General features: G+C 40.8%; 1 protein-coding gene across 1 annotated transcript in view; it reads left to right on the top strand.

Annotated features, from left to right (window-relative positions):
• QSER1 (glutamine and serine rich 1) overlaps positions 1-22,281 on the top strand; it is a 41,640-nt gene that overhangs the window by 7,115 nt on the left and 12,244 nt on the right. The window contains exons 2-6 of the mRNA XM_081833831.1: positions 11,470-11,573; positions 12,310-12,471; positions 14,490-18,146; positions 19,328-19,599; positions 20,927-21,043. Coding sequence (XP_081689957.1) covers positions 11,470-11,573; positions 12,310-12,471; positions 14,490-18,146; positions 19,328-19,599; positions 20,927-21,043 — 4,312 coding nt within the window. The remainder of the gene's footprint in view (positions 1-11,469; positions 11,574-12,309; positions 12,472-14,489; positions 18,147-19,327; positions 19,600-20,926; positions 21,044-22,281) is intronic.

The following is a 22,281-nucleotide window of genomic DNA, read 5'->3' on the forward strand; positions in this document are numbered from 1 at the left end:
CCTAGGGCTTGCCGATCAGAAGGTCGGCGGTTCGAATCCCTGCGACGGGGTGAGCTCCCATTGCTCGGTCCCTGCTCCTGCCAACCTAGCAGTTTGAAAGCATGTAAAAGTGCAAGTAGATAAATAGGTACCGCTCCGGTGGGAAGCTAAACAGCATTTCCATGCACTGCTCTGGTTTCGCCAGAAGCAGCTTAGTCATGCTGGCCTCATGACTTGGAAAAACTGTCTGCGGACAAATGTCAGCTCCCTCAGCCAGTAAAGCAAGATGAGCACCGCAACCCCAGAGTCATTCGCAACTGGACTTAACTGTCAGGGGTCCTTTACCTTTACCTTTAAACTAATATTTAGAAGAACAAGTCTTGCTGAAAGAGAACCAGCATTGCTTCTGCAAGGGAGATTCCTGTCTCACTGACCTTTCAAGAGTTCTTTTGAAAATGTCAACAAACCTATAGAAAGAGGTGATCCAGGCAGCATTGTGTTCTTAGACTTAAAAAAATATTTTAATGAAGTCCTTCACCAAAGACACCTGAGAAAGCTTAGCATTCATGGGCAGGTCCCATATTAGAAAGGGAGTGATGATGATAATGAGAAGCAGCTGTGATTTGGCTGCAAAGAGTAACTAGGAGATAATCAGATCTGGGTGGGGTTTTGGTTTTTTGCAAATCAGCTGTGGAGAATGTGTTTCAAGTTTAAAGCAGTTTGACTTTCTTTAATCAAGATGACAGAGGTATACATTATGAGAGCTGACAATTCAATGAAATACTGGTTTGTTTACACAGAAGATAATATTTACTTCCTGTGTATCCAAATATATCACATGTGGTAAACATTACTACCTGTTGTGCCCTGAGATAATAGAGCATTTTAGTAGCTGCCTACTACTATTTGCACTGTACTATTCATGTACATAGGATTGGGCTTAAGAGTCCTATCAGCAACATAAGATGTGGTCACAATTTGATACTTATGCTGATATTAAAATAACATCAAACCTCCGGGTGGATGCAGCAGGCACCATAAGCATTTCCTCAAAGCTCTGTGTGGCAGATACAGGGTCTGGTGCCACACTGAGGTTACCTTTGTGCTGTTACTTGCCCTTAAAGAGTAAGACATCCTAAGGGCTGTGGAGACATCCTAAGACATCCTGGGGAATTTTTCCTTGGCTTTTTAGTGGTATTGATATTTACAGACAGAAATGGTTCTGCTCTACTTACTAAGCATAGAAGCTAGATCTCTAAGTACAATGCAAATTACCATTTGTGCAGTGTGGTTGGGACTGCAAGATAAGTAAATGTTTGGGGTTTTTTCTGTCACTCACTCAAGTTATGCTTTGCAGACAGAGATGTCTGATAAAAAAAAAGTACAGTGGGCATCATTTATAGCTTTGCTTGGTAAATTTTGAAGTCTAGTATCCAAAAGACAGAGAAAACAGACTTGATCATGCAGGATCTTGTGGATGATGAGATTTGAAGTGCTGTTTCTTCATATGAAAGACAATGGAGCAGAGTTACATGTCACCAGAAACCTTGTTTTTGTTTGTTTTTTGAACAAACTAATACATCTGTTTGTTCATTATTTTTTACCAAAATGCTTTTGAATGCATGACTTCTACAGATTCTGTCTTCTTAGTTCTCTTATTTACGTATGTTCTAGCAATTTCACATCCCATGTGAAGTTGAGAGGAGAAACTAAAATTGTAAATTAAAAATTATATATGCCTGCTGTGCATCATATAATAAACACATATGTGGAGAAGCTACATAAGTCACTGTATGCATGGTTTTACCTTATTTCTAAACAAGAATTGCTCCTGTCAGTGGTCTTTTTACTACAGAGATTGGTGATTCTGGTGAATAAGGCAGCTAGATTTTATTTCAGAGATTTTATTTAATGATTTATCTAACATGTTCCTTCCAGGGAACTCAGGGTCTCTTAAGTGGTTATTCTCACAACAATCCTTTGAGATATGCTAGTCTAAGGGATGGTTACTGGACTCAACTAAAAAAGTGCCATTCAACCCCAGGCCCCTCTCGTCCAAGTTTGACACACTATTCAGAACACTACATTGATGTTTTGTTTGTTGAGGTTTCTTTCCTGTGCCTTAGTAACATGCAAAATATTCAGCATGGACGGGGTTGCCTGAACTCAGAGGTGAATAGGGACTCAGTTGCAGGGAATAGGGAGCTGAGAAAATCAAGATCGTCCGACTACTTCATGAAACGCGTGTCAGATTGCTAGTCTTCTGGACACTTTGTAAATATATTTAAGGGCCTTTGGCCTTTTTGCTTTGTAGCTTTCAGACTGTTACAGAATAAATCATGGCATTTCCTGATGGATTTTGCCAACTTAATTTTTGCAAGGCTAGAGGCAACAGTCTAATATGAATTAAGTTTGGTGCTGTCATTGTTCCCATTGTCTGTGTGCAATAGCCCATAATGATAGTGGGGTCATCCAAAATTTGTACTTTGGGCAGATTGTAAGTGCTGAAAACTAAGTGAACTTGCTCCAAATTATATAGTGCAAAATCTGCCAGAATGCCATATCTTAGTACTTACCTAGTGGATGTGGAGAATATATGCACAGTTTCAGATGCAGCAGAATAAGACCCCTTTAGCTGGCATTTTGCTTAAAAACGTTTTTTCTCTTGGCCATGTGTTGTTGTTTTTCTTGAAATTGTTCATTAACGTAAGTGTACCATTAAAAATGGCATCAGTTCTGTACTGGTTCTAGATTCTTTCTCTGCTTTTCCAATTGTCTTTTTTACTCTTTGTTAACCAGTTATAGATAGGCTTTTCTAACTTGCAATTCCTTTCCTTTTGCTGAATTTGTTTATTGTCTTGCAGAAACACCTGTACAGTGGTACCTCAGGTTACATACGCTTCAGGTTACAGATTCTGCTAACACAGAAATAGTAGCTCGGGTTAAGAACTTTGCTTCAGGATGAGAACAGAAATTGTGTGGCGGCAGCGAGAGGCCCCATTAGCTAAAGTGGTGCTTCAGGTTAAGAACAGTTTCAGGTTAAGAACGGACCTCCGGAACTAATTAAGTACTTAACCCGAGGTACCACTGTATAGTATATCTCCCATGGCCCTGCTTATGTGTGCCAAGCTGTACAGTGGTACCTCTGGTCAAGAACCTAATTCGTTCTGGAGGTCCATCCTTAACCTTATATCCTTATATCCTGAAGCAAAGTTCTTAACCCGAGTGACTAGTGGGGTGCCACAGGGTTCTGTCTTGGGCCCGGTCTTATTCAACATCTTTATCAACGACTTGGATGATGGACTCAAGGGCATCCTGATCAAATTTGCAGACGACACCAAACTGGGAGGGGTGGCTAACACCCCAGAGGACAGGATCACACTTCAAAACGACCTTGACAGATTAGAGAACTGGGCCAAAACAAACAAGATGAATTTTAACAGGGAGAAATGTAAAGTATTGCACTTGGGCAAAAAGAATGAGAGGCACAAATACAAGATGGGTGACACCTGGCTTGAGAGCAGTACATGTGAAAAGGATCTAGGAGTCTTGGTTGACCACAAACTTGACATGAGCCAACAGTGTGACGCGACAGCTAAAAAAGCCAATGCAATTCTGGGCTGCATCAATAGGAGTATAGCATCTAGATCAAGGGAAGTAATAGTGCCACTGTATTCTGCTCTGGTCAGACCTCACCTGGAGTACTGTGTCCAGTTCTGGGCACCACAGTTCAAGAAGGACACTGACAAACTGGAACGTGTCCAGAGGAGGGCAACCAAAATGGTCAAAGGCCTGGAAACGATGCCTTATGAGGAACGGCTAAGGGAGCTGGGCATGTTTAGCCTGGAGAAGAGGAGGTTAAGGGGTGATATGATAGCCATGTTCAAATATATAAAAGGATGTCACATAGAGGAGGGAGAAAGGTTATTTTCTGCTGCTCCAGAGAAGCGGACACGGAGCAATGGTTCCAAACTACAAGAAAAAAGATTCCACCTAAACATTAGGAAGAACTTCCTGATAGTGAGAGCTGTTCGACAGTGGAATTTGTTGCCAAGGAGTGTGGTGGAGTCTCCTTCTTTGGAGGTCTTTAAGCAGAGGCTTGACAACCATATGTCAGGAGTGCTCTGATGGTGTTTCCTGCTTGGCAGGGGGTTGGACTCGATGGCCCTTGTGGTCTCTTCCAACTCTATGATTCTATGATTCTACTATTTCTGTGTTAGCAGAGTCTGTAACCTGAAGCGTATGTAACCTGAGGTACCACTGTATGTGTGTAAAAACAAAACAAATTCCTTCCAGTAGCACCTTAAAGACCAACTAAGTCAGTTCTTGGTATGAGCTTTCGTGTGCATGCACACTTCTTCAGATACACATGCACACTTCTTGCATGCACACGAAAGCTCATACCAAGAACTGACTTAGTTGGTCTTTAAGGTGCTACTGGAAGGAATTTGTTTTGTTTTGACTATGGCAGACCAACACGGCTACCTATCTGTAACTGGAACTGTATGTGTGTGTGTGTGTATTTGAAGAAGGTAATACAAACTGAGTTTGTATTGGTTTTCTGAGGTGACCATAAATCATCTTTCACAGCATGTTTGTGAACTATTGGTTACCCTATATTTTATTCCATCTTGGTGTACATAGGGACAACAGCAAGTAATTTGAGCCTAATACGCTGTATTTTCCCCCAAAATGTATGACAGATAATAGTTAATTCATCCTACAGAAGTGAATGGGATCCATTGACTTTTTAAAAAAAACAACATAGGAGGAGCATATATAGTTTGACATGATAGTGAGAGAGGGGTAAAAGCCTGGCAGTAGCCCTGGGCCCAGGCTTCCTCAACCCCGACCCTCCAGATGTTTTGAGACTACAATTCCCATCACCCCTGACCACTGGTCATGCTAGCTAGGGATCATGGGAGTTGTAGGCCAAACACATCTGGAGGGCTGAGGTTGAGGAAGCCTGCCCTAGCACTGGTGCTGGGGTGAGGCTTTGCCACCACCTCAATGGTATTCTCAAATTTAGCACAGAAATATATATGCCGTTAGTAGTATATGTTCTATTCTCAGAATCAAAGCATTGCTGTGGGTAGAGCAGAAACAACCGTGTAGCAAAAATAAAAATAATGTACTCATTCCTTGCTTCTGATCATTGTTTAGATGACATTGCCATCTTTAAAGAATAAGTCCATTCATTTCTCTTCCTGGAAATCAGTGTCTTCTGTAAATAAATCAAATGTATGGTTTTTTTGCCAGGTATAGCCTCGACAAGCCTTTCTTTTGTTCTTTAAGATTGGTCTGAGGCACCATCATTTCAATTGGTTGGTCATCAGCTTCTTAGTAGAATTTATCCTGTGGGCCTACCTTACCAAAAGAATTCTTCAGAAAAGCTGTTCCTGCCTTTTGTTACGTTAATTATTGGAGATTTTGACAGAGCAACTGGCTGCAGATATTCATTTGCATGCCCAAGGGAGTCATATTTGCTGTAGAGCAGGAATGGCTGGCTGTTTTTTTTTTAGTTCTGTATTGCTTTGTTACCACATGACGGGGGTCACATGGCAAAGGTGCTCAAAATCCTATGACATAAAGGAACTGAAATTAATTAACTGAATAGAAAATGAATGGAAAATGAATTCCCAGTTACCCTTCACCATTAATTTAATACTGCCTGCCTTCTCAGTTGCCTTTTAAAGAACACACACACACAGTTAATGATGCTCATCAAGAGTGCTGCTTTTTAAATCTCACAGCCAGCTCCTGGAGGCATACAGGGTGGGAAAGGATTGAGGGCAGTAGGAGAGAGCATCACCTTAGTTCCCCATGAGGCTGGTCCTTTAAAACCCTCTGAGCACACTGCTGATTTTCTGGAGTACTAGGGACTGGGAAAAGGAGTGTGCACATGAAGTCATCCAGCTACCACTTCTGCCTGAGAGATCGAGTCTTATCCTTCATCAGTTCCATGAGTAGTGATGGCACCGAAAAAACCATTGCCATTGAGAGCAGATCAGAACATGCCAATAATGGAAAGGAGCACTTTGATCTCTCTCTTTTTTTTAAGAGTTCTGGCAAAGCATTGGAACATACCAGAACGCTCCTTCCTGTTTCTGGAGTACTGTGAACTCAGCACCACCGAAGCCAATGTTGTTTGGCAGAGCTAAATTTGTTTAGCAGCGTGGTGGGTTTTTAAAAAAGCATGTCAGGACATATCAGGCACGTGGCCTGGTGGTACACTGTCACTGATACATACAATTCTTCATGAAATGATGGTACAAATGTACTATACAGTTGTACCTCGGAAGTCAAACAGAATCCATTCTGGAAGTCCGTTCGACTTCCAAAATGTTCGACTTCCAAAGCATGGCTTCTGATTGGCTGCAGGAAGCTCCTGCAGCCAATCAGAAGCCTCATCGGACATTCGGCTTCTAACATAATGTTCGAAAACCGGAACACTCAATTCTAGTTTTCAATTGTTTGGGAGTTGGAACATTCAACTCCCAAGGCATTTGGGCACCAAGGTACGATTGTATACTGTGTTAGCCTGGTTTCACATAACTAAAAACAATCTGGATGACGGTATGACATGCCTTCAGTTGGACTGGGCTAATGGAATATCTGTAATAATACTTTCTATCCAGTCCCTTAGTTAGCCCCAATGCCTTTTTTTACAGGAGTTTTTCCCCCTCAGGCTGCTGAAAGGCAAGTCAACCTAACAACTGAGCTTTCTGTGTCTTTGTTACGTATCTTCCCTTCAGCACCAATACAATCAGCAAGTGATGCTAAACAAAAGGTTACTTTTTTTCCCTCCCTTAGTTGAAGCAAAATCCAAAGTTCGTTTTCTTAGAGAGAACTGGTATGATTTGGATTGCAGCTTTACTTAAATTAAAATTGAACTCCGGTTTAGATTGATAATAGTGCTTCTGTCACTCTTAACCAGAGCGTTAAATGTTTTAGTTTGAGGGGGTATCCTCAAATCCATGTCAGTTTCAGAACATTTTTGTTCCTCAGATGCTCACTGACAATAACGAGCACATGTCTGGCGAGTGCTGGCAGATGGTACAAATTGTGAGTAGTGAAGCTGAGAAATGTTCTTTTCCTTTCTAATCCAGAATTAAATTGGAGGGGGGGGGTCTTGCCTCCCTACGGACCCAGATGGGTGACATAAGCCCTTTGTTTTTCTTAGATGTGAATGGCTTCTGTTGCCATCAGTGTAAGAAAGGGAAGTACAGTCATACCTCTGGTTACATCCGCTTCATGTTACGTTCTTTCAGGTTACGTCCCGCGGTGACCTGAAAGTACCGGAAAGGGTTACTTCCAGGTTTCGCCGCTCGCGCATGCGCAGATGCACAAAATGACATGTGCATGCCCAGAAGCGCCGAATCGTGACCTGCACAGACGCGCCACTGCAGGTTGCGCTCTTTTCATGTTGTGAACGGGCAGCCAGAGGTACCACTATATAGGGGGCTTCTACATAAACTTACTTCCTAATAGCAGCCCAAGAATTCTCTCTCTCTCTCTCTCTCTCTCTCTCAAAAAAAAAAAAAAAAAAAAGAAGCCACTGGAGGCTTCATGCTGCAGAACTTTTGCTCTTTTTTTACTCTTGGTTTGCTCTGCAGGTTAATGCCTCTGTAGGCTTCCCCCTGCCACCGCCACCGCCACCGCCTCTTGTATCATTTTTGTAACTGAACTATCAAATTCAGCAGATTCCTGACATGACAATGTAGATTTTTCTTAAGGGTGTGTCTGCTTTGGATTTCTTAGTTTTATTAGCTGATGTAAAGAGTGGGGATGTAAAAGAGATGGCTAATTTTTAAAAAGTTTTCAAAAATAATATTATCTTATTTAAATGTAGATATACTTCCGTGATGCTTCTGCCACCTGCCTCTGCCTGGTTTTCAGATTCCTCTTCCCATTGCAGAGATCTGTGCCGCAACACAAGCATTTGCTGAGGATTTTTAGTGACCACAGTTGAGAGGAAGATGCAGTCTCATTTCCCAGAACAGTTAAAATTCACACGACTCTAGATCGAGTCCGTAATGCCAAATAATATGTAATGTATACAATGCAGTACAGAGTCTCATAAGTTCTCTGCTCAAGCCTCTACATTCATTCATTGAAGATGGAAGTTGCTCCTTCCATTGGTGAAGGTGTTTATGTTCTCTTGTATTGGTTGTTTGCATATAGGTGCTCCAAATGTTTACTGGAAATACAGTATAAGTTTTGTGGAGTACAATAGTTTTGAGAAAGAACACAAGTTGGAGGGGCCACTAGGGGCGCATCAGAAGATGGCTGACAATAACATCTCTCCGACCCACACGAGGTAATTTGGAGGCTGTGATGGGAGTAAATAGTCTCCCTAACCCCCCCCCAGGGTTGTGGGGTGGGGCTTCCCTTGCCTGCTGTGCCCTATACCACCCCCAAATTTGTGGGGATGGGGGCACTAGGCAGAATGCCCTCCTGTGGATTTCGGCGCTCCTGGACACTGCCTCTGATCCACGCCTATAGCTGCAAGAATCATAGAATCATAGAACTGTAGAGTTGGAAGGGACCCTGAGGATCATCTAGTCCAACCCCCTGCAATGCAGGAATATGCAGCTGGTCCATACAGGGATCGAACCTGCAACCTTGGTGTTATCAGCACCATGGTCTAACCAACTGAGCTATCCAGGCAAGAACTTCAAAAGAAATTATTAGGATGAAGCGAATGCACCTATTTCAAGGAAGGAGGGGGAGTAAAGACTGCTAACAGAAGAGATCTCTGATAAACAAGACGAGTCGGAGGAACAGGAATCAATCAGATGAAGATACACCAAGACTCGGTATGGCAAAGGGACTGGATGGGGGAGGGGGAAAAAACTTTCCTTTCTTTCCTCTATGTGATTAAACAAGAATCCCCCCCCCTCACAAGTCAGAAATGTCGTTTGAAGGACTTAAGCAGTGGATTTACGTCTGTGTGGAGATAAACTTTCTAACCAAAGCTTGTTTTAAGAAGAGCATGGAATGTATAAGGGCTTTGGAATGACGCAGTTAAAAATACCGTCGCCATATTGGGAAGTTCTGTCGGAGGACGTAAGTCTGGGAGGAGAAATAGAGAAATAGAGCTGTTTTTATATTGTGGGTGAAACTCCTCAGAGGGACTTAAGAGCAGCAGTTCTGTGATTAATGATGGAAAGAGCGATGTTATCTATGAATGCGATGATATATGGAAAGCATCTTGATCTGAGAATTGGACGAATGGAAAAATTCACACAGGATTATTATTGGTGTTTATCGGCTTAAGGAGATAATCAGAAGAGATCATAAAGAAAAAAGAGAAAATATACGAACAAGATGAGATGTGGAAACAGCAAAATAAGACTGTATAGAATTATGAACTTTGTTTGGACTGATTTGGACATTAACGCAGTAGCAAGAAGATGATCAGAATCCCCCTTCGGATCTTGAAATATGGGTCCCCTCAACAAAATTTAAAATTCGGCTTTGTAATTCGGAATTTATGTGATGTGATTTGATTTGATTTGATTGGCTGGTTAATAAAAATTATTTTTTTTAAAAAAAGAGAAAGAACACAAGTTGAGATGCTGGTGCAATTCTGTTAGCTCTTTCTAGCAAAGTACATGTTATTTTAATAATGTGGTTTTGACCCTTCTGCTAACATTGGAGGTTCCCATAACATTCTCTTGTTTATTGTTAAACATTAGTTAGGCAGCACCTAGAGGAAGTGGAAAAATACTAAATTTGTATTTTTTCAAATTGTACATAAAGTAGTAGAATGACTAAGCACTTGTTTAAGATGTTCATAATAGTTCAATATGTGTCTTTTAGTACAGTATAGATTTTCAAAGTAGAGTGATTCCAGCAGCTCAATACTGGTGTCAAAACCAAAAGATACTGCATAGTTTATAATAGCTCCTTTGCTTTTATATGACATGCATGTTTCTGCCACACTAATATATCAATAATACCATTTCACATTAAACATACATTATTTATGGTTACATTCAAATTGTAACAGATTTTAAAAGAAACTTAAGTATTTTTCTTAACATAACTTGCTTTTGCTCCTTTGTAACACAAATTTAAATTTGACATTTTTAATTGCCACTAAAATTATCACTATTAAAAGTTGAGAACTAAGGATCATTCTCCAGTAAATACTATGTTTTGGTTGGGCAACATACAGCCCACATCTAAGCATTACATCTTTCATGTAGCATTATTTTCAGGTGGTGGGTATGCAGTCCCCACCACCACCAAAACAAACCTGTCTTGGTATATTTTCATGTTGGCATTTCTTAACAGGAGCCTACTCTGTGCATAGGGACGCGGGTGGCACTGTGGTCTAAACCACAGAGCCTAGGGCTTGCCGATCAGAAGGTCGGCGGTTCGAATCCCCGCAACGGGGTGAGCTCCCGTTGCTTGGTCCCTGCTCCTGCCAACCTAGCAGTTTGAAAGCACGTCAAAGTGCAACTAGATAAATAGGTACCGCTCCGGCAGGAAGGTAAACAGCATTTCCATGTGCTGCTCTGGTTCGCCAGAAGCGGCTTAGTCATGCTGGCCACATGACCTGGAAGCTGTACACCGGTTCCCTCGGCCAGTAAAGCGAGATGAGCACCACAACCACAGAGTCGTCCACGACTGGACCTAACGGTCAGGGTCCCTTTACCTTTACCTTTACTCTGTGCATAGTCACCACTTCCTCTTGTTTGTTTCACCTCTGACGTGGGAGGCCAGACAATCATGAAGGGAAATGTGGAAGAGGTTCATATCAGTGTCAAGAGGGCAAGTGTGGTGGATCCTCGACTTCTTCCCCAGCCTTGGAATTGGAGGGAAAAAGCAAGGATCCTCTTGCAGCTGCACTGCACTTTAGAGGCATTCAAAACAAATGTGGAGACCATCACCCTTCTCCAACCTACCCAGTCTTCAGGGTTGGTGGGGGGGGGGGAGCTTAAGCAGTAGGAGTTGGTCCACTAGGGCTTCTGGGGCACAGCCCTCCCAAGGAGAACATCAAGCAAGCAAATTCAAAAAAGAAAAACCCTCCCCAAATTTCAAAACCACACACGCTGCCCTATCCTGCACACATTTTATAATTTTATTTGAACTCGGAGAAGCTCTGCAAACATTTTATGTGATTGAGGTCTCTGGAACTCAAGACAACTTTAATCCAAAAATATAGCTCTGGATACTGCCCATATGTGTCTAGGAAGAAATAAAATAAGTCAAAGAAACAAATTTCTGTTTTGATATGTTAATGTTTTAAAAGTGGTTTTGTTGGTTTGGTAAACTAAAGCAGCTTTCTTGGATCAGTTGTTGATGCAAAGTTGTGTAAAGAATTGGCACTACTACAGATCAGTAACTCCTGAACCGCTAAAGTTCCTGTTCTTTTGAGGTTATTTTGCTTTATCCCTTTTTGTGTGATTGTCAGACTTATCGCTGTCATGTTGTTGTTTTCACTAATTTTACGTGTTATAACTTTTACTTTTTCCCCAGTTTAAGCTATGGAGGAGGGCATTCATCCGAAACAGATTTTCACAGGCAAACATATACAACTTCCCACCAGCTTCCTGCATACGCCACTACTTCCCTACCCGCTGGTAATAATTCTCTGTGAATCTTCAGTTTAAATGGATATGTTTCTCAGTTTTGTATAAAATCAGTTATAAATTTCTAGCACACTTCTAGCAGATGACTTAGATGCTCACAAGGGATAGATAAAGGAGAATGTTTTGAGGAATGTGCATTATCATTTGCACTATCCTGGTAGTGCTATTATGCACTTCATCAAATAAAAATGTTTTTTAAAAACATTTCATAAATTAATGTTTTAAGTAATTTCTGTTTCCCTGTCACCACCTTACCTGCATGACTAGCTGTCAAATTTCTGAAGAGTGTGAACCTTTTTTGGAAGGAGAGTGAAATGTACAGCTATTTTAAAGGCACAGCTACAGATAATCTGCTCACTATTCTTATGCTAATTACATTAAGATGTCAAAGGCTGTTCATGTGGACTGTTCAATCTTAAAAAAATGCGAGTTAAAAGATGAGCATGTAATTTATGTTGAAACTGATGGTGCTACAATTCACATATATTTGAAGTTTATTTAGATAATCTCTACTTCCATTATCCCAGTATCTGAATACATTCTTCTGTCTTTCTTCCCCCATTAATTCCTTGTTTGACTGAGAGGTCGTAATTTACCCAAGATTAGCCAGCAAGTCTTATGGTTGAGTTACATGTCCACTGAATGTATGGCTGCACACTTAAATGTGCAGCATATTGTGTAATGTGTAGTTTTTTGTGCTCAGACTCATATGATTTGTTTGTTCTAGGCCTTTCTGGGATTTTTGATAACACTATGCACAGCAGCAATAACAACACTAAAGATACATCAGTTATGAATTTTCTCTCTGCAATTGAATCCCGCAATGCTCAGGCTGTTTCTTCAGGAACTTCTCTCTTGCCACAGTTCAGAGCTCCAACATGGCAGCCAGGTGACATTTTCCTAATTTTCAGAACTTAAGTCTGTTGTTCCTCTATAGATAAGTAAATAAATATATGAAATATTAGTATCATAGAGAAATTAAGAGAGAATGTTTGTTTTTAATTTTTTTCCATTTTGTTTTGCATTTCTAGGGAAAGATTTTCATTTTAAGTGTTTTAAGTCTTTAATAAACATCTATTTTGACAACCATATTTGCTTCAAAGGTACTGCATTTGTGCCTAACTGCTATTTGTAACTAGGTATTGCTCTTTAATCAGTATATAATCCAGTTATAAACACTTAACGTTGGATCTCTTCCTGCAAAACTGGTCTAACTTCCTTGCAGGACAAAACTGGTAATTGAACTTCTATGAAAATATTAGTCTTGGGTCAGTTTAGCATGTGGGCTCTCAGGGCTCATGGTGTGTCCGTATGCAGTCAGAAGTCCTTGATGTCTTCGACCTATAAGCTTGCAATTCAAAAACCTAGCAAAAAATCAGTGGCTTGCTAACATATTTGCACACTTGTTAGCAGGAACCATCATAGTTGCAGTCTCTCTCCCCTGTGAACAATAATGTGTAAATACAATGTTGTATTTATTGAAGAACTTGCATGGTAATAAGAAGCACATCAGAAACTCCAAAAGACCTAGTGCCATTTAACTATATGTTGATAAAACACATAAAAACACTAAAAATAGACAAGAATTTGTTGTATATGTGTCACAGGTCACATCTAAGGCATTTCGCTAAAATAAAAGTCCTAGCATATTGTTCTCTTGAAAAAGGTCCTGAATTCAAGATTAGTGCTATTAAATCAGTTGTGACATTCTTTGAAATGGAACATTCTTTGAAATTGTGCCAATTTTTTATGGCGGTAGGAGAGTTTTCCAAACTGGTTTCCTAAATAGAATAAAGTAGTTCGTATTGACTTCAGTGTAGTTTTAAATTGAATATATTGGTGGCTATTTTAATAAATTTATTTGTATTTCTCCAACATAAAATAAATAATAGTAACACAATAAGAAATAATAAAAGCAGTAGATTAGAACATTTTTTAAACACAACAAATTGGCACAGTAAAATTTAAAAGAGGAATCCCAATGTATTTCAAGGGGGCAGGGAGCATGTCACAGTCTCGGTGCCTCTATTGGAAAGGCTCTGTCTCAAGAACCTTCCTGTTAATTTAGCATAATGTCACATAAGGGTGGGACCATGAGAGCATCAGATACAGATCTCAAGTGACAAACAGGCTCAGCTGGGAGCAGTGGACCCTAAATTAACATGGCTCCAATATTTTTAGAGCTTTAAAGATTAAACAAGCAATTTAAATTGAGTCTTGAAACAGTCAGCAAATATGGTTGATTAGAATAATACACTCCAACCTCGTGTGTCCTATATAACATTCTGGATTCTTTATTTTAGACCATTTGTAGTTTCTGAACTGTCATTAAAGGCAGCCTCACGTAGAAAGCTTTACAGCAGTCTGGCCTGGAGGTACTAGCATGTGGATAACTAAGACAGTACTGATTTCTCCAGAAAAGACTTTTAATTGGCTCATCAGTGGATCTGGTTTTTAAAAAAGTGCTTATTGCCACTGCACCACTTGAATATCCAGGGAAAGCATCAGATCAAGAAACAACCCTCACAGTGCTCTTGATCCAGAGTACAGTCTTAACAAAAACAGGCTCTATAACCTCTTTCAGATTGCCAGATTTATTGCACAGTAATATGTTAATCTTAATGTGGATTATGTTTAGTTTGCAGCCACTTGTTCCTGAATTGCCACCATATATACAAGCTTAGAAGTAGGATAGCAGAGGCTACCCAAAACAAATTCCAGGAAGACAAATGATTTCACCATCCTCTTTTATATTATTAGAATATAATTTTTCTGGTTCCAAATGCAGTGGTTAAATAATTCTTATTAGGTCCAAGATGGGGAAAAATGGTTACGTCTGTTCTTATTTCACTATTGAGTAGTCACTCCCCTTTTTTTAAGTGTCTTTCCCCCCCTTTTTTAAAACAGGCATGCATTCGTCAACCGAGCTTTTTGTTACTGGAGCCTTGCCAGCCTCTGGGACGTTTCCACCAACTTCAGCCTATCAGCATCCTAACACTTTCAGCAGTAGAAACTTTGCTGCTACTCCTTCTCTAACACTTCAAGATGCAACTTTCAGTCCGACATCAAATGGTCTTCTTAGTGCTCATGACCCTTTATTGCAGATCAAGACATCCCAGAGCACAGTTCCCACAGCGCTGGCCTTTGAGCGCCTGGGCGGTTCTGTGTTAAGTACCAGCATACCACCACAGTCTTCAACATATCGCTCTGCTCAAGAGTCTGCACCCCATCTCTTGCAGCCACAGTTCAGTTTGTTGCCTTCGTCACTTGGAGGAGCTCAGCAGCCTCCACAAGTATATAGTTCACCTCTGTTTACTGGTTCCACTGCCTCAATTGAAAGAGCCCTGCAGCGAGAATGTAGTGTTATTAAGCACCATCAGCGGCCTTCGAGCACACAGTCTGTTCAGGCACAACTGACTGGTTCACAGCATTCCTTACAAAACTATTTATCAAGTGCAAGTGGAAATGATTTTCAGGATACATCCCGTCAGTCTTCCCTATCTTGTAGCCCAGTCGATGATTCTACTCAGGTGAGCAATGGGAGACCCCAGCAAAAGACCTCTCAAGTTTCAGTAGAACTTGCTCAGTCATACACATCAGCGATTCCATCACCTGGTTTTCCATCTGTTTCCACTGCAAAAGCAAAACACCTCTCTACGAAGCAGCCACCAAGATCAACAAAGACTCCTAAGCCACAAAGCATTGCCCCTACTGTGCAGACACAAAGCTTTTCCAAAACTGCACAGAGCCAGAATTCTGTAATAGCAGGTCAAGCACAAATCTATTCTACAGCACAGCTTCCAAGCCTCTTGTCAGTAAGCCAATCACAAAACTATGTTTCAACGCAATCACAGAATGTGCCACCAGTCAGTCATGCACAGGTATTCTCAGCCATCAAGGTTGAGAAGCTGCCACCACTGTACAAAACACTTGCTTTTCCTGGGCAATCACAGGCAATTACTTCAGATAGCCAGACACTAAGCTATTCTTCTGATCAACAGGTATTAAGTTCAATTTCAAATGGCAGTTACTCTGGGCAAACAGATCTTTCTTCAGTCAGCCAATCTCAAAATTACTCTTCTAGTCATTCTCAGGGTTTGTCAACCATTAGCAGATCCCAAGGTAGCTATTCATCTCAATCACAGGTTTTGTCAGTGGTTAGTCCTTCAGAAACATATACAACAGGGCAACCTTTAACATTAACGTCGCCATCTCTTCCATATTCTTCTCCACATGTTCAGAACTTGTCAGCCTCGAGCCCTCCCCAGAACTATATTTCTTTACATTCTCAGGCACAAGAGCCATCTTCTCCGCAGTCTCAGAAGTTTTTGCCAGTTGTCCAGTCAACTTCTTTTGCAATGCCAGCTCATTCACAGGCATTGCAGAACAACAGGTCTTCCTCAGATACTAAGTTATACATCAAAAGGGAATCTGACCCTAACTTATATCAAACGTGCAAGCAGAATGAACAGTTCCCAATGCAAGATATGCAGGCATTGCAACAGCAAACATCTTTGGATTCCTCCACTCAGAGGCTAACTGATGATGAAGTTAATGCTCAGGATACAAATTATAAAGTTTCCAAAGCAGATAATAGGTATTCTCAAAGTGTAATCAGGAGTAACTCTCGTCTTGAAGATCAAGTTGTTGGGCTTACTTTTCAGGGATCAAAAAAAGACGAAAGAATGGTTAGTTCTGTGGCACAGCTCACCCAGCAAATTGGCCGTATCACTAACATAGGAAGCCATGATATTAAAAAGGCAGCTAATTTATTGCCAACAACACAAGTAAATGTGGATTCTAAAGAACTCAGCCAGCAGCATTCTCTTCTGCATAAAGTACATGAAGCGAAAGCATCAGAGCAACAGGGCCAAGTCATGAGCACACCACCACAGCTCCACAGTCAAGCCATAAGACATGGCCAGCAGCTGTGTTTGCCTGGTGCACAGGTACTTCTAGAATCTGCCTGTGATTTGCAAATGCTTCAGCAGTCAATACTACAATCTGGCTTGGGCCACACGAAAAGTTCTTCACAAGTCCAGCAGCGCCTTCAGGGTTCTCAGCAGGTGACTCACCCATTCCTTCACATAGATGGTCATATGATTCAGAGTAATGGAGGACATTCTCAGCAGCAGCTTCATTCTCAGAACTCTGAAGTTATGAAAATGAACATTTCTGAACCATCAAAGCCACTACAGCAACACCTGACATTGAAAGAGAATTTTGTGCGGCCAGATCATGAATCTAAGAATCAGTTTGTTTCCCTTAGTTCTGTATGTTTCCCAGAGTCTATGCTTCTCAACGATGAGAGGAATATACTGTCTAATGTGGAAGATATCTTGGCAGCAACAGCTGCAGCTTGTGTAGGAACAACGTCTGAATTTGCCAAATCTACGGCTAATGAAGAAAATATCCAGTCAGTTGAAAATGGGGACAATTCTAAGTCTCAGTTCCAGACAATGGATGTCAGACATGTGACTTCTAGCTTCAACAACTCATCAACTGTTGTTGGAAAGCCACTGAACATAAACAATGTTTCTTTAAATGGAGGCCAGGTTACACTAAACCTAACAGCAGTGCCTACAATGCAGCCAAAAAATAGGAGCCTTGAGCAACAACACCTTGAGACTCCTGATCACAGCATTCCTACTAGAGTTGCTACCTCAGAGCTTGAACAGAGGCATGAACAGGTTCCTGGCTTAGTTAAGCAGCAGTCTGGCATTGGTAATGAATGTGAAGATAAAAACGGTATTCATATGGATAGTACAATAAATGTAAAAGATATAGATCTTGTTTTAAGTGGTAGGGCTCGAAATGAGAGTGCCGCACCCCATGGTGTTTTTAACATGGAAAGTGACAACACTGTGACAGGAAGCAAAACTAAAGTTCCACTGCAGCCACTATCTATGCAACAACCAGGTGATGAAAATGGCAGCAGAGCTGAAGGCAAGAGCCAAGATTTATCACAAGAGGAACTTCAGAAGCAAAAGGACAGGGGACAAAATCAGCTTAAAACTGCTAACGAAGATGGCATGCACCAGAAGCAATTGAAGCGAAGTGGACAGTGCAAACGTCAGAATTCAAGAGGAACTGATGCCGCCTTGCCATATTCCCCTGCTCCTGAAAGCTGCCATGAAACTTACCAGCATCAAGAGAAAATGAGGCAAAAAATAAAAGAGGTGGAAGAAAAACAACCAGAAGTCAGAACAGGATTCATTGCATCTTTTTTAGATTTCTTAAAAGGTGGACCCAGGCAACAGTTTTCAGCTCCTGCTGTGCGTGTTCCTAGTCGTGTGCGGAGACCTGTTACCCCTGTTGTTAGAGTACCTTGTCCACATCCACTTTCAAAACCTCACATGGCGGCAGCAGCACCTTCTGCCTCACTTGAGAGCAGCACTGAATGTTCAAACAGAAAGGGTGATGAAGAACTGAAGAAAATTTCAGAAGCATTGCCATCGTTTTCTTCTGATGAAGATTCTGTAGGGGCTAACCAGGATCTTCAGAAGTGCATCACTTCTGCATTGTCAACTTTGGACGATGCTTCTGATAAAAAGAAAAAATCAGGTAAAGATTATTTTGTTTACAATTGGATATGTGGATCTGGTTTTAAAATAACTTAAGTAAAAGATTCAAATGATTCGCTCTTGCTTATCCCAAATGCTGTAGACAGATATCTATATTTCACTGTTATTTAGGCAAAGCAGGATCCTGACAGGTGAAAATATACTTGGAAGTCAATTTAGCTTTCTTGAAAATGGTTGTAAGTGTTGTCACATTCCACTATTGGTATTGGGAAACAATGGTTTTCGTCCAGTGCTGTGCAAACAGTTCTACTCATGCAACAGTGCTTCCTCCCACCACATAACCCCAAACTCTGTTCTAGAGGATCCCCTACCCCTCTGGATAAGATTTCTCCATCACAAGGGGCTGGAGAAGCCAGAAGAGGAAGGTATGTTTTTATGCACAGAAGTCTGCAGTGTAAGCTGCATTGGATACAACCTATAGGCCTGATTTAATTTGGTTTGATATAAATTATTCTGAAAGCTTTAAAATGTTGTAATATGTTTATGTGACTTTACACAATCATTCTCTTTTTAAGGGTCATTTTAATGCCTAAGCTTCTTTTTATAAAAAAGTTTATTTTCCCTATTCACAGTGCATAAACAGTAACACAATGAGCCATATCCTATGCAGCACAAGATAAATAATTCAATATCTGTGCTTTTTATTAAGTAACTGTCCTTTTTATTTTAGGATGAATATTTTGTGTCCAAGTCTTACCTTTGAAAGTGTCTCCACAAAGCTAAGCACTTGATTGTGTGTTAAGAGACAATTTCAACTTAGAAAAATCCCAGTCCACCTTAGGTTTACCGCAACACATTTATCATACATATTAAAAGATGGGTGTGGTCTTGTCTTCTTGCATTCCCTTTTAGCACTCTGAGGATCCAATTTCTTCCATATGTAGTTCAAAGCAGCAAACCTTTCAAATTTGAGGGTGCCTTGATTTCTTTTGGGGGAAGGTGTTGAAGCTTCAGTCTTTTTCTGGTATGCTGCACTAATTTTTAATGAAAAGTAAATACGTTAGACATACAGTAGCCTAGGATTTCAGATAGGGGATCCTCCTAATGTCATCAGTGGAACTAGCATTTTGTTCTACTCGGGAACAATTTTTAAGTGGCTTACGATAAGCTGAAAACAGTTGTTAATTGAAATATGAAAAAATGCTTGTTTTTTAACTTCAGAAATCATCAAGACTGTATCTAATGCCACCACCAATACTGTCGTAAGGAAGGAATCTTCTGAAACAACTAGTTCTGTGGCAGATTCTCAGGTGAAAATGTGTTTAGTGCAACATGAGATGGGCAGAGTTCTTACAGAAGACTTAGCAAAAACACAGGCAACTGCTGCAATAGAAGGATATATTGAGGACGACGACGGAGAAAGTGGAGGCGAGGGCGTGTACAGAGAGCGTGATGAATTTGTAGTGAAGATTGAAGATATAGAATTACTAAAGGTAATCAATGATTTTGCTTTGAGCAGTTTAAGAGAACACACTGATCAAAGAGTATTTCCTGCCATGTGTAATTTTATCTCCTTTTCTTGGTATCTTGTAGCTTTGACATTTTTGGTACTTTACTGTAAATATGTACAAATCTTTTCTGATAACAAGGGACTAGCGTTTGTAAATGTATATGTATCACTTTTCAATCTTATGATTGCTTGTTACGTGGAGACACAAATTGAGATCCTGCTAAAACATTGTTTAGGAAATTTAAGTGGTTTTGCTTGATATCTAAGTTGATAGACCATGGTTTGAAATTGGCCATTAAACCAGAAGTGGAAACTATAGTTTCAGTGGGTTTGTGGTGATTAGTTTTGTGTGATGCCTGAGCTGACAGGCTATAGTTGTGCCCATCACTCTCTAAAAACAAGAAAACAACAGCCCACCCTCAATACAACTTGTTAATATCATCTCTGGGGCAGATATGACAATTCTCAATTGTCATTTACTTGTATAGTGGTACCTCTGGTTGCGAACAGGATACATTTCAGAGGTCCAGCCATATCCTGAAGTTTTCGCAACCAGAGAGACCGCTTCTGCGCATGTGCGAGTGGCGAAACACTTCTGGGTTTGTTGCTTTCGCAACCTGGAGTTTACGCTACCAAAGGGTAACGTAACCCGAGGTTCTGCTGTATTCAGATCTGCAGTAAATTCTGTTTGGTTGGGTTTTGATAGTTCTGTATAATTTTACAGCATTTTCAAACGGCCTTATTAAAACATTAAATAGGGGGAGATGTGTGTGTGTTTTTATTTTATTTTATTGAATTTATATACCGCCCTATACCCGTAGGTCTCAGGGCAGTTCACTGGAAAGATCACAAATATGAGATATTTCCATTTGCTGTTTTGTTGTCACGACTTCAAAATAATGGAAGAGGGGCTTGTGGTAGTGTGGTGCAGTGGATGGAGTGCTGGGTTTTCCCATGAGAAGTATTATGTTCATGTATACCAGGGGTGGCAAACCTGCTGTGGCCTATTAGATGCTGTTGGTCTCCCATTCCCATTGGCCCCAGCCAGCGTAGTCAATAGGGATGATGGGAGTTGTAGTCTAGCAATATTTTGAGGGCCAAAGGTCTTAATTTATATGCTTGGGAAGGCCCACACCCTTCAGTTGGACCTTCAAGTGGCATCACAGTATGTGTTGAGAGCTGCTATTGAAAACATAAAATGCTGTGTAAAATATACAAACTCATGAAGGTAGGGTGCAGTTGGAACTAATCACTTCAGCTGCATAAAACTAATTGAAATGGTTGCTTTTCTTTTCTTTTTTCCCTTGCAGGTTGCTTTAAAAACAGGGATGGAGCCTCCAGCAATCTGGAAGGTTCAAAAAGCTTTGTTGCAGAAGTTTGTTCCTGAAGTGCGAGATGGACAGAGAGAGTTCACAGCTACTAACAGTGTACGTACAAGGATTCCACATTAATCTTGGTACTCAGCAACAAAGAACCCTGTGACATTGTAGTCACTATGATAATAGAAGTTCTTTCATAGGCCACGGCTGGCAGAAAGGAGTGTTCCTGCTGCCACCTCCTCCTTCTTCCCTTCCCAGGCATTCATTGCTTGCTCCATTCCTTGTTCATGGCAGCCATAACCTGCTGTGACATGCAAATCAGGTAATGTGTGGTTACTAACTATAATAATCAGAAACTACTTGAAAGGCCACTGGGTCTTTTATTCCCCCACCGAAGGATCATTTCTAATTCTCCCAACTATAAATGAGCACCTAATGCCTTAAGCTTCAGAAACACAGGCCAGGCACATTACATATTATGTGCCTTTGAGCTAAACTGGTGTGTTGAATTCTACCAAAACCTTCAGGCTAAAGGATGTGCTTATAAAAGAGTAACCTATTAGACATTCTTTTTACTTAGTGATGAATACATGATCTAAATTTTATATGCTGATTCTTTTAACTTGGAGTGTGTGACAAGCTTAACTCTATTTATTTGGTTGCATCAAGACTTTTCACAAGTGAAAACTCTACCCATAGCATTGGAGGGGATCCCGAGGAACATTTAGTCCAACTCTCAATGCAGGAATCTCAGCTAGATTATGCATGACAGATGGCCATCCAGTCTCTGCTTAAAAACCTCCAAAGGAGAAGAGTCCATCACCTCTTGTGGGAATCTTTTCCACTGTCCAACAGCTCTTACCATCAAAAATTTCCTGATGTTTAGTCAGAATCTCCTAAATCCATTGGTTTGGGTCCTAGCCTCTGGAGCAGGAGGAAACAAGCTTGTTCTTTCTTTGGATATTTGAAGGTGGCTATGATATCTTCTCTCACTCTCTTCTTTACCAGCTAAACCAGCTAAACATACCCATTTTCCTCAACCATTCCTCATATCCTGATATCTACAGATGAAGGGTGGTATACAAATTTAAAATAAATAAAATAGGCATGGCTTCCAGACCCTTTATCATCTTGGTTGCCCTTCTCTGCATATGTTCTCGCTGGTCAATATCCTGCTTAAATTGTGGTGCCCAGAATTGGACACAGTATTCCAGGTGTGGTCTGACCAAGGCAGAATAGTGCCCTTGATCAGGACACGATATTTCTGTTGATGCAGCCTAATATAGTGTTAGCTTTTTTTTGGGGGGGTGCATTATTACACTGCCTCTCTTGGGCTTAGTTCCCAC

This window comes from Podarcis erhardii (genome assembly GCF_964252035.2).
Source record: "Podarcis erhardii genome assembly, chromosome: 1".
NCBI lineage: Eukaryota > Metazoa > Chordata > Lepidosauria > Squamata > Lacertidae > Podarcis > Podarcis erhardii.